Source organism: Chiloscyllium plagiosum, unplaced genomic scaffold, assembly GCF_037043375.1.
Source record: "Chiloscyllium plagiosum isolate Xiang-an unplaced genomic scaffold, Cpla_swu_hap1 HiC_scaffold_13, whole genome shotgun sequence".
Taxonomy (NCBI): domain Eukaryota; kingdom Metazoa; phylum Chordata; class Chondrichthyes; order Orectolobiformes; family Hemiscylliidae; genus Chiloscyllium; species Chiloscyllium plagiosum.
This window is the reverse complement of record NW_028270151.1, coordinates 5,561,212-5,574,250: the sequence shown is the minus strand read 5'-3', so window position 1 is coordinate 5,574,250 and position 13,039 is coordinate 5,561,212. Positions and strand designations below refer to the sequence as shown.

Below are 13,039 nucleotides of genomic sequence, written 5' to 3'. Positions count from 1 at the left end.
GAAAGATGTTGTGAAACTTGAAAGGGTTCAGAAAAGATTTACAAGGATGTTGCCAGGGTTGGAGGATTTGAGCTACAGGGAGAGGCTGAACAGGCTGGGGCTGTTTTCCTTGGAGCGTCAGAGGCTGAGCGGTGACCTGACAGAGGTTTATAAAATCATGAGGGGCATGGTCTTTTCCCTGGGGTGGGGGAGTCCAGAACTAGAGGGCATAGGTTTAGGGTGAGAGGGGAAAGATATAAAAGAGACCTAAGGGGCAACTTTTTCACGCAGAGGATGGTACGTGTATGGAATGAGCTGCCAGAGGAAGTGGTGGAGGCTGGTAAAATTGCAACATTTAAAAGGCATCTGGATGGGTATATGAATAGGAAGGGTTTGGAGGGATATGGGCCGGGTGCTGGCAGGTGGGACTAGATTGGGTTGGGATATCTGGTCGGCATGGACGGGTTGGACTGAAGGGTCTGTTTCTGTGCTGTGCATCTCTATGACTATAACAGGCAACTGAGAATCTTAGATCTTTAGTTGCTAAATTTCAAAGGGGTGCTTCAGCTAACCCTTGTAACAGGATAGAAGTAATGACGTAATTCTGGGCACTGATGTATTTAATATTCTGTATCCTGTTTCCACAGTGGGCCTACTCGTTGCTGGTTGTGTTGCTTTCACAATATCTTTGAATTGATTTGGCCCTTCTCTGTCTCAGTGTTGCAGGACTGCTCAGAGTTATTTGCTGTCCAGAATGTTTGATGCTAAACAAACATGAGCTTTCCCACTGTGTGGTCAGCAGAGCAGCTTTTGGATTGTGTTAGATTGGTGCCAGGATTTCTGGCTTCACACTGGAAGCCTCCGTCTGCCAAAGCAACCGGGAAGTGAATTGACTGAAACCGCTGAGGTTGGCTACTGGGAAAAAGCAGCAATAACATCCATTATTAAAACAGTAATCATTGATATTGCTGTCGTCCTTACCAGCTCTGTGGGATCTGATCAAGTTTTTGGTCTTCATTCCCCATCTCAAAACTTATTAGATTCTTTATATTCGTGTGTGTACAGTGAGGTGGATTTCTTCAAACCGCCCCCTGGCATCTATCCTGCCACCTTAGCTCACCAGGGCATTGGGCATGTTTTAGACAACATTCTCAGGTAGGTCAAGTCCCAATTCTGTCAAAGTCACACACTGATGGTAAGATAAATTCCTGCATTGTAACCCACAGTTGTGAATACTCCAAACTATACAGTAATTTACGTCCTAGTTATCCAATGTGTTGTATTCCTAACTACAGCCTGAAAACATTACTCACTCCCAATTTTAATGAAAGTAACTTCAAGAGCAGCACTTTTAAGATTATTTTAGACCAGAATCATAGAACTATTATGACTTTGAAAGATTCAGCTGATGAAGGAGCAGCGCTTCGAAAGCTTGTGATTTCAAATAAACCTGTTGGACTATAACTTGGTGTCATGTGACTTGTGACCTTGAAAGATGCCCATAGAACCCCAACCACTCTACTACCTCGTGCCAATCTCTTGACCTTTCCCTACATCCTCACTCACCATTTCAGTACAAACAACCAGCCATTGCCGAATACTCTCTTGAATGCCTCAATCACTCTTGCCTTCATCCACATCTCCAAGCAGCGTATTCCAGTCCCTGACCATTCACTCGGTGAAAATTGTTTTCCCTCACATTACCCTTGCTTTGTTTACACATCAGTTTCAATCTCTGCCCCTCTTGCTCTTTTTTCTATTATAAGCAGGAACCAATTCTCCCTGTCTGCTCCATCCAACTCACTCATGAGGTTGAGAACCTCAATTAGATCTCCTCTCAGCAATGGTGAATTGGCAATGCTAAATTTCCCATAGTGTTAGGTGCATGAGTCAGGGGTAAATGTAGGGGAATGGGTCTGGGTGGGTTACTCTTCGGAGGGTCAGTGTGGACTAGTTGGGCTGAATGGCCTGTTTCCCCACTGTAGGAAATCCAATCCATTTCTTTAACCTAATGTCAATAACTGAAGTCTCTCATTCCTGGAACCATTCTTGTCATCTGCCACAAGATGATGACAGTTTGCTACAGCAGGACTTTCTGCAGAGAAGTTTCTCAGCATGGGTTAATTATCTGATGCAGAATGTGCCTGTTCTCTTATTATAAGCCATTGTGGGGAATTAAATTTTAATTCCTTGGAACAGAGTTATTAACTTTCCTCCAAGCAATTTCATTCCTAAAGTCAACAATGATAACATATATGCGACCAAATTAGAATATTTCTCAGTTGTTTAAAATATCCCTTTCAATAAAACTCTGAGGAATGGTAACTCTCCACACATCAAACTTTCTCAAGTACGTTATTAGGAACAAAAGTAACTTCTTCCTTAATTGCCAGTCAGGATTGACACTATCTCTGGGCAATGATCTAATTAGAAGGTACTAAGGTGGAGAAATAGTCTTACAAACATTACTAATTAATACAGTTACATGAAAATCATTTAAACATTATCTTGCAGCAAGCTTTGATCAGCACAAAGTCCCCCCCCACCATCCTGACTTGGAAATATATCGGGGTTCCTTCACTGTCGCTGGGTCAAAATCCTGGAATTCCCTCTCTAAGAGATGGATTGGAGCAGGTCAAGAAGGCAGCTCACCCCCACCTTCTCAAGGGGCAACTAGGGACGGGCAATAAATGCTGGGGCCAGGCAGTGACACTCATGTCCCACAAGTAATTAAAATAAAAGGTGTAAGATGATATCTGGAGGTGGCATTGCACTGCAAGCTGTCAGTTATGTGCTGCTCTGATCTTTCTGTCAGAAGGTTGAGGGTTCCAGTCCCTCTTGGGAGAGGTCAGCACATAATCTGCATGCTAGAGTGAAGGAGTGCTGCAATGTCAACAGTGCTCTCTATTGAATGTGATGTCAAACCTTATCTGGGTTCCACTGCACCAGAAATATCTATCTGGTACTAGATTCGAGAAGCCCACCTTCCATGCGAGTGCATCAAATATGTCTCTCCTGCTCAACTAACCAACTTCTGAACCAACCCTTCCAATCTGTCACCCCTATTCACTCACCCACTCTTTACAAATTACACCATGATGCAGTATCCAGTTTGATCCTTCCTTAGAAACCCAAACAAGAGTCATGTCTGACTTGAAACGTTACCCTGTTTGAGGACAGTTTTTTCAAACATATAATTCTTCTCCTAAAGCATCCTGATAGCGGATTACTTGCATCAACCCATTTTATTTCTGACATTTCCACTTCTCTCAATATGTTTAATACTCACAAGACCAACCCTCAATCTCTTTGCTACAACCATTTTCATTGAACGGCCATGGTCACAGAATGAACCATTCTAAATGCAGTTTTCTGAAGCATTTTCCTCTGATTGGCCCTTACAAAAGGATTCCTGTAAAATACGAGATAAATACACAGCCATATCTCTTGCGTTTACCAGCACATGTCCCACAGCTAACGAGCTTTCAACTAACTTTTTTTCCTGCTGATTCCCAAGGTAACGAACATTTATCATTCCATCCCGCGGAAAATATAATGAATTCTGCTGCACTTGAAAAACCATTGGGAAGATTAGCATGTGAGGCATCTCTAAAAATAACTAATTTCATTTCTTCTGGGTCACCCAGGCCTGGAAACCTGAGTGTACTTTGTCATAAACTTAATTTCTTTAATATTGTCTTTGCCTACAGCACTTCTGCAGCTGTCGCACATTTCAGTATGATGCTTAATTCTAAAACATCATCCATACATCTGGTGTACAATCAGTTTAATTAACATCAAAAAATCAGTCGAGTTGGCCAATTAAACTTTTCAAATAGTCTGCTTCTTGCTGAGGTACAGAGACTTCCTTTTGTGAGAATCTCTTCTAATTGACTAGGATCCTACCAACATTCTCTGGGTAAAACTGCTGATTCAAAGTTATTCTCAACTTTGTCTAATTTGTTTTGGTACTTAACCTATTTTTTCTAGACAACCTGTTTAGAGATATTATTACACACCTCTGGAGCAGATGGGACTTGAACATGGACATATTGGTCCAAAGGGAGGAACACAATTGGGCTCCCAGCTTTGTCTAATGTCCAATCCTTTATATTTAAAAGCTCCTTAAACCCTGACAACCAATTACAAATTCTGCTTTAAGCCCATTAACGACAATGTTTTCAAATTCCCTACAGTCTCCCATAAAGACTCACCCATATGCATCATAAAGATGCTTGAAAACTTCCCCTCTCCTCCCAGCCTATGGCGCCAATAAAACATGTCAGTGTCTGCTTTCACTGGAGACAATCTAAGTGAAACAGGATGGACCTTACTGAGAAATACCAAACTGTGGAGGCATCATTTAGGCATCTAACTTCCAGAATTATCCCTTTGTAATCCTTTTGTAAGAACTTCCATCCAGAGCCGATCTCCCTGCAAAGAATGCAGCTTTAATATCCATTGGGAGTGGTCTATTGCTCCCATGAACGTCACCATCATTCCAGCATGGGTATGTATACCCGAACATCCCAGGCACTGGCAGACTGTATCAGACAGACCATTCCCGATGGGAAGTATGCAGCCAGTGGTTAACCAGCCCTGTTTGCAAACCTCAGCAAACTGCATCCATCATCCAACACAATTCTGCTGCTGGAAATCATTTACTACATTCCAGACAGTGTTAAGCGTTACACTGGATACCAGTTTAACATCAGCAGCCCAGCTGATTGGAGATGACAGTGCCGGAATAGTAGGTGGTGCTTGGGCTCAATGGAGCATGTACACTCCAGGCTGCACTTCTCATCTTCTTCTTTCTCTTTGCCCCTTTGAGGCTGGAGCGATGTTAGTGGACGGGTGCTACAGTGTCAGTGGTGTGGATCGGGACCCCTGGTGATGGTGTCAGTACCTGGACTCCTGGTGATGGTGCCAGTACCTGGACCCCTGGTGATGGTGCCAGTACCTGGACCCCTGGTGATGGTGCCAGTACCTGGACTCCTGGTGATGGTGTCAGTACCTGGACCCCTGGTGATGGTGCCAGTACCTGGACTCCTGGTGATGGTGCCAGTACCTGGACTCCTGGTGATGGTGCCAGTACCTGGACTCCTGGTGATAGTGTCAGTACCTGGACTCCTGGTGATGGTGTCAGTACCTGGACCCCTGGTGATGGTGTCAGTACCTGGACCCCTGGTGATGGTGCCAGTACCTGGACTCCTGGTGATGGTGTCAGTACCTGGAGGAGAAAGTAAGGTCTGCAGATGCTGGAGATCAAAGTTGAAACTTTATTGCTGGAACAGCACAGCAGGTCAGGCAGCATCCAGGGAACAGGAGATTCGACGTTTCGGGCACAGGCCCTTCTTCAGGAATGAGCAGAGAGTGTTCAGCAGGAGAAGATAAAAGGTAGGGAGGAGGGACTTGGAGGAGGGGAGTTGGAAATGTGATAGGTGGAAAGAGGTCAAGGTGAGGGTGATAGGTCGGAGTAGGGTGGAGGCGGAGAGGTCAAGAAGAAGACTGCAGGTCAGGAAGGCGGTGCCGGGCTGGAAGGATCCGGCTGAGACAAGGTGGGGGGAGGGGGGATGAAGAAACTGGTGAAGTCCAAGTTCATCCCCTGCGGTTGGAGGGTTCCCAGTCGGAAGATAAGACGCTCCTCCTCCGACCGTCGGGTTGTTGTGGTTTGGCGGTGGATGAGTCCAATGACCTGCATATCCTCGGTGGAGTGGGAGGGGGAGTTGAAATGCTGTGCCACAGGTTGGTTGGGTTGGTTCGTCCGGGTGGCCCAGAGGTGCTCCCTGAATCGCTCCGCAAGTAGGCGGCCTGTCTCCCCAATATAGAGGAGGCCACACCGGCTGCAGCGGATGCAGTAGATGATGTGGGTGGAGGTGCAGGTGAATCTGTGGCGGATATGGAAGTTTCCTTTGGGGCCTTGGAGAGAAGTGAGGGGGGAGGTGTGGGCGCAAGTGTTGCACCTCCTGCGGTTGCAAGGGAAGGTGCCGGGAGTGGTGGTTGGGTCGGTGGGGGGTGTGGATCTGACAAGGGAGTCGCGGAGGGAGTGGTCTCTACGGAAAGCTGATAGGGGAGGGGAGGGAAATATATCCTTGGTGCTGGGGTCTGTTTGGAGGTGGCGGAAGTGACGGCGGATGATGCGCTGTACCTGGACCCCTGGTGATGGTGCCAGTACCTGGACTCCTGGTGATGGTGTCAGTACCTGGACTCCTGGTGATGGTGCCAGTACCTGGACCCCTGGTGATGGTGCCAGTACCTGGACCCCTGGTGATGGTGTCAGTACCTGGACTCCTGGTGATGGTGCCAGTACCTGGACCCCTGGTGATGGTGCCAGTACCTGGACTCCTGGTGATGGTGCCAGTACCTGGACCCCTGGTGATGGTGCCAGTACCTGGACCCCTGGTGATGGTGCCAGTACCTAGACTCCTGGTGATGGTGTCAGTACCTGGACTCCTGGTGATGGTGCCAGTACCTAGACTCCTGGTGATGGTGCCAGTACCTGGACCCCTGGTGATGGTGCCAGTACCTGGACTCCTGGTGATGGTGCCAGTACCTGGACTCCAAAGTGGGCACTCCCAGCAGGAGGAGGCCCAAAGCCTGGATCTTGGTGGTGTCGGATGGCAGTGGAGCCAAGGTCTCTTGAGGAACCAGCATCGTTGTTGCTGTTCCCAGAGCAGGGTCTCTGTGAGGATCCCAACACCTTGCAGAGACTTGAAGCTCTGCTTGAGACCTCAATTTGAAAAGAAGATGAACTTTAAGTCAGTAATTTCTTTTTATCCTTCTTGTAACTCAAAATGGTACTGGATTGTAGCAACAAAACACTTTTCACTGAATTTTCAAAATATGTCAAGTCATAGATTCAGACAGTAAGGAAACAGACCCTTAGGTCCAACCAGCCCATGCCAACCATAATCCCAAACTAGATTGTCCCACCTGCCTGCTCCTGGCCCATATCCCTCCAAACCCTTCCTACTCATGGGCCTATCTAGATATTTGGATAAGTACATGAATAGGAAAGGTTTGGAGGGATATGGGCCAGGGGAAGGGATGTGGGACCAGTATATGCAACAATGAAATCACTCATTCATTTATTCATGCATGGGAAACGCTATCTGTATAAATTCCCACGGCACTGCCCTGTGGAGACAAACAGAATTTGTACATCCATTGCAGTTTATTTTTAAAAAAGGAGCTTATGGAGAGAGTCAAATTCTGCTGTATCCCCATGGCAACATCTTGACCAATCAGAATTTACCTGCCTGGTCTGAGATTTACGATTGACAGTTAACTGCTCCTGTTGTATCTCCATGCCAACGATGGCCCAACCAATCAGCACCCTCACCTACACGGTATAAAATGCTGTCTTGGGAGAGGAGTGCATTATTTCCCCCTCCAACTCTATTTTGATTTAGTCCCTACCCTCCCCTTCACTGTTTGATCACACAGCATTGCCCTTTGATGTGAAGGGCAGTGCTTGTCACTGGCCACTCAGGTGTTTTCCTATCTTCCTGGTGGTGGAAATTGAATAAAGATTCGTGCACCTTGTGTCTCTCACTGTGTCTCACACCTGCACACACACACCATGGGTGCTGGGGAAAGTATAAGCACTACCGCTGTTAGGTGGGAGTGTGGGGGTAAGAAAAATAAAGGAAGAGGAAAAAAAAGAAAAAAAAACACAGGACCATGAGGAATTCTTAAAAATTCAAGTTTGTTTCTTGTCTCCTGGTTCTGATGAGGACAAGATAAAAGGCTTTAGGTAATGTCAATGTTCTGTACGATGAAGCATTGCGTTCCCAGGAATTTGTTACTAACAAAGCCAAGGAAATGTTTAAAGTTGTTCTTCCTGCTGTTGGTGAATCTAGTCTTGTACCTTGGTCACCCCCAGCCTGGCTTTAGTCCTATACATTCCATAGGAAGCACCTTTCTGTACTAATCCATCTGTGTGATTGGGGCCTGGTTCGACCTTACCTGGCACCTCTGCGATATTCTTCATTCGCTCCAGTTTTCTAACTCTTATCATCTATCATTTTTTGTGAACTTGTATTCGGGTTTGTTCGTGGCCAATAAGACTTCCAGATCAGATTGGCTCCTGCTCCTAGTGATCTTCCTGGATTTACTACATTTCTTGTTAAACCTTTATCTCTCTTTCTGAATTGTTCCTGTTTGACCTTCCCTGATCTATCGATAGGATTCCTTTCACCATTTTGTGATTTCTTTGTTGGGGTTTATTTACTCCACTTAGACTGCATTTTCTGGTCTTCCATCATTGAAGTTCATGTTCCCAATCCAATGAATGGCCAGCTTTCAGCTCCTCATCCTGCGTGTTCAATCAACTTTTATATTTTCTAATGACCTTTCCTGTTCTACTTGTAATAGATTAGATTAGATTAGATTCCCTACAATGTGGAAAAAGGCCCTTCGGCCCAACAAGTCCACACCGACCCTCTGAAGAGTCACATTGCTCCATGGATTGGACAACTTTTGGTAAATAATCAGCTTTTCACTGCGCCTTGGTACAAGTGACAACAAATTCAATTCAATTCAATTCAACAATTGGCTTTAGTACAGGAAAGGTAAAACTAGCCCTAGCTCCAAAGGACAATACAGCTGCTCTCTCACTGGAGAGAGGCAACGGGTGATGAGGTAAACCTGAGGGTCACCACTCTTCAGTTGAGGGGAGAAGGTGGCACCTTCATGGTAACCCCAGCTGATATGGGCTGCCTCCTCTCTAATGCCAGTTTTTAGGAGTTATCCTTTGTGACCTCATTTCTGACCATCCGAATCGCTCCTCCGTGAAGGAGCTCAGTACCAAGCCGTCTTACCAAGAAAGTAGTTGTTCCCCAAAGATAGCAACTCCTCCAGCAGAACAAAGCCATCAGCGGTGTGAAGGGGAATAATGCTCTTCCCATTCGAAACTGAACATTGCTGGAAATTCTCTTCAGTAACTTCCCAGAAAGCAACAGACACATCACCCTCGTTCACTTTAATTCTGTAAGATAAACATAGTTGATCACTAAATTCCATATTCACTTATGTTTTAAGCAAATAATTTATTTAAATTCTTCTTTCTTTGACTTTTGCATTTTATGGAAGAATACAGCTTTAGCTTCACTTAGCATTCTGATTCAGTCAGAAATAACAATGACGACATACGCCAATTGACATGGAGCCCCCTGCCAAGAGCTGAACCACCTCAGAATCATTCAAATTCTCCACTTGATATTCCTCAATGTTGTATAAGACATAAAAGTAGAAGAGGCCATTCAGTCCATTGAGTCTGGGGTGCCATCACATTCCTGATGAAGGGCTTATGCTCAAAACGTTGACCCTCCTGCTCCTTGTATGCTTCCTGACCTGCTGTGCTTTTCCAGCACCACACTTTTTGACTGCCATCAGTGAGATTGTGGCTGATCTGATAACCCTCGACTCCATTTTCCTATCTTTTCCCGATAGCTTTCCATTCCCTTAAAGTTCTGTTTGTCTCAGCATAGAATACTCTTCATGATTGTCTGTGTGGGGTTTGCACATTCTCCCCGTGTCTGGGCGGGTTCCTCCGGGTGCTCCGGTTTCCTCCCACAGTCCAAAGATGTGCGGTTATGGGTGGGTTAGCTGTGGGAAAGGCAGGGATGGGGGTAGGGGTGGGACACAGTGGGGTGGGGTGGTGGTAGTGTCTGAGTTTTGGGTGGGATTTTTTTTTGCAGGTCCTGCCAGACTTGCTGAGCTGTTCCAGCAATTTCTGCTCGTATTTCTGATTTACAGCATCCCCAGAATTTTTTTTGGAAAGGTCAGAGTTGACTTAATTGAAGCATTTAAGATCCTGAGGGGACTTGAGGGTGAATGTTGAAAGGATGTTTCCTCTTGTGGGAGAATCTAAAGCTGGGGGAGGGGGGGGGAGTCATCATTTAAAAACATGGAGGCACTGTTTAAGACAGAGAAGAGGAAATATCTTCTCACTCAAAAGGCCGTGGATGCCGAATCTTTAAATATTTTTAAGGCAGAGGGAGGTAGATTCTTGGTGACCAAGGGGATAAAAGATTTTCAGGGAATGTGCAGGAATGTAGAGTGAGGTTAAAATCTGATCAGGGAGAAAGTGAGGGCTGCAGATGCTGGAGATCAGAGCTGAAAATGTGTTGCTGGAAAAGCGCAGCAGGTCAGGCAGCATCAAAGGAACAGGAGAATCGACGTTTCGGGCATGAGCCCTTCTTCAGGAAAGGTGAAGAAGGGCTCTCAGGCAGCATCCAAGGAGCAGGAGAATCATTCCTGAAGAAGGGCTCATGCCCGAAACGTCGATTCTCCTGTTCCCTGGATGCTGCCTGACCTGCTGCGCTTTTCCAGCAACACATTTTCAGCTCCTATCTGAACAGCCATGATCTTATTGAATGATGGAGCTGAATGGCCTACTGCTGTTTGTACATCTATATTATCATCCCGTTACTCCTCAGTTAACAGGGCTTAAACTTTCCAAGGAATTTTATAACAAGTCTAGTTGTGTAAATGTGGAAATTCAGGCGAATTTAATTGATTTCACAAATTTCCATCCATGCAAACCTCACCAGTCTATCACTGTCAGCAAATTCCAGGTTTCTGCATTTAAGCACACATGTCCAAATGCTGAAATTACCGTCAATTTCAGGTTTGTAATAATGACCGAGGCTGACAGTTTTACCATCATTCCAACAGCAAAGTCCAAGCCATTGAATGTAGCATGCAGTTATTTCCATCAAATTTAACCAGACTTGAGCAGAAATCCCTCGTTCCTTACCTTAGCGCAGTCTCCTCGGGCACTTCAATAACACGGTGATTGGAAGCATTGTCTGCACACAGGAAGTTCGAGGAGTTGATCATCTGGTCAAGGGAGAAAGGTCAGAATTGTTAGCAATCTCATTAAAGACGTTCCTGGAGATAGAAGTTTAGAAATAACGCCTTCACCTGGCAGATGAATATACGTTGCTTTCAATAGTTTAACATCAAGGTCAATGAGCAGAAATTTCCCTCAACTATATTTTGTGAAAATTGATCGTCTTCAGATATTGCCACAAAGTATATTTCCAAATCATGACACCATCTCCCTCCCTGGACACTAGGTGACATTGAATCAGCAGTTTATTCACACGAGCTGAGTTTTTGACACCAGACCCTCCCTGTTATCAAGACAACCTATTTCCACGATTGTAACATTTCCCATCTCCATCCCTGCCTCAGCTCATCCACTACAGAAACCCTCATCCATGCCTTCACTGTTTCCAGGCTAACTATTCCAATGCTTTCCTGTCTGATGTCTCACCTTGAGCCATCGTAAACTTTACTCATCTAAACATCTGCTGACTGTACTCTGACTCATGCCATGTTTAACCATCCCCTCTGTGCCCTTTGGCCAATACTTTACCGTCCCTTATACATAGAGTCATAGAGATGTACAGCGTGGAAACAGACCCTTCAGTCCAACCCGTCCATGCCAACCAGATATCCCAACCCAATCTAGTCCCACCTGCCAGCACTTGGCCCATATCCCTCCAAACCCTTCCTATTCATATACTCATCCAAAAGCCTCTTAAATGTTGTAATTGTACCAGCCTCCACCACTTCCTTCTGGAAGCTCATTCCACACACGCACCACCCTCTGTGTGAAAAGTTGCCCTTTAGGTCTCTTTTATATCTTTCCCCTCTCACCCTAGACCTATGCTCTCTAGTTCAGGACTCGCCCACCCCAGGGAAAAGACATTGTCTATTTATCCTATCCATGCCCCTCATAATTTCATAAGATCACCCCTCAGCCTCCGAAGCTCCAGGGAAAACAGCCCCAGCCTCTTCAGCCTCTCCCTATAGCTCAAATCCTCCAACCCTGGCAACATCCTTGTAAATCTTTTCTGAACACTTTCAAGTTTCACAACATATTTCTGATAGGAAGGAGACCAGAATTGCGCGCAATATTCCAACAGTGGCGTAACCAATGCCCTGTACAACCGCAACATGACCTCCCAACTCCTGTACTCAATACTCTGACCAATAAAGGAAAGCATACCAAACACCTTCATCACTATCCTGTCTACCTGCGACTCCACTTTCAAGGAGCTATGAACCTGCACTCCAAGGTCTCTTTGTTCAGCAACACTCCCTAGGACCTTACCATTAAGTGTATAAGTCCTGCTAAGATTTGCTTTCCCAAAATGCAGCACCTCGCATTTATCTGAATTAAACTCCACCTGCCACTTCTCAGCCTATTGGCCCATCTGGTCCAGATTCCGTTGTAATCTGAGGTAACCTTCTTTGCTGTCCACTACACCTCCAATTTTAGTGTCATCTGCAAACTTACTAACTGTACCTCTTATGGTCACATTCAAATCATTTATATAAATTACGAAAAATAGTGGACCCAGCACCGATCCTTGTGGCACTCCACTGGTCACAGGCCTCCAGTCTGAAAAACAACCCTCCACCACAACCCTCTGCCTTCCACCTTTGAGCCAGTTCTGTATCCAAATGGCTAGTACTCTGCATACTGTTGCACTTTCGCTGAAATCCTGAAGATAACAGTGAAGGAGGAAAAATGATCAGATCTGCATGTTGAACTGTTTAAAAACAGTGCGGTTTGAGATTCAGCCCTTCCAAACTTGAACGTTCCACGAGGTTGACAATGCTGACTACATGGTAAAAACAATGACTGCAGATGCTGGAAACCAGATGCTGGATCAGTGGTGCTGGAAGAGCACAGCAATTCAGGCAGCATCCGAGGACAGGCAAAATCGACGTTTCGGGCAAAAGCCCTTCATCAGGAATAAAGGCAGAGAGCCTGAAGCGTGGAGAGATAAGCTAGAGGAGGGTGGGGGTGGGGAGAGAGTGGCATAGAGTACAATAGGTCAGTGGGGAAGGAGATGAAGGTGATAGGTCAGGGAGGAGAGGGTGGAGTGGATGGGTGGAAAAGGAGCTGGGCAGGTCGGACAAGTCCGGACAAGTCAAGGGATCGTATTGCTGGAGGTTAGAAACTAGGATGAGGTGGGGGAAGGGGAAATGAGGAAACTGTTGAAGTCCACATTGATGCCCTGGGGTTGAAGTGTTCCGA

General features: G+C 45.8%; 1 protein-coding gene across 1 annotated transcript in view; it reads right to left on the bottom strand.

Moving 5' to 3' along the window:
• dner (delta/notch-like EGF repeat containing) overlaps window positions 1-13,039 on the bottom strand; it is a 318,647-nt gene that overhangs the window by 140,025 nt on the left and 165,583 nt on the right. Inside the window, exons 3-4 of the mRNA XM_087993300.1 lie at window positions 10,742-10,824; window positions 8,802-8,968 (exon numbers count right to left, since the gene is read on the bottom strand). Coding sequence (XP_087849426.1) covers window positions 8,802-8,968; window positions 10,742-10,824 — 250 coding nt within the window. The remainder of the gene's footprint in view (window positions 1-8,801; window positions 8,969-10,741; window positions 10,825-13,039) is intronic.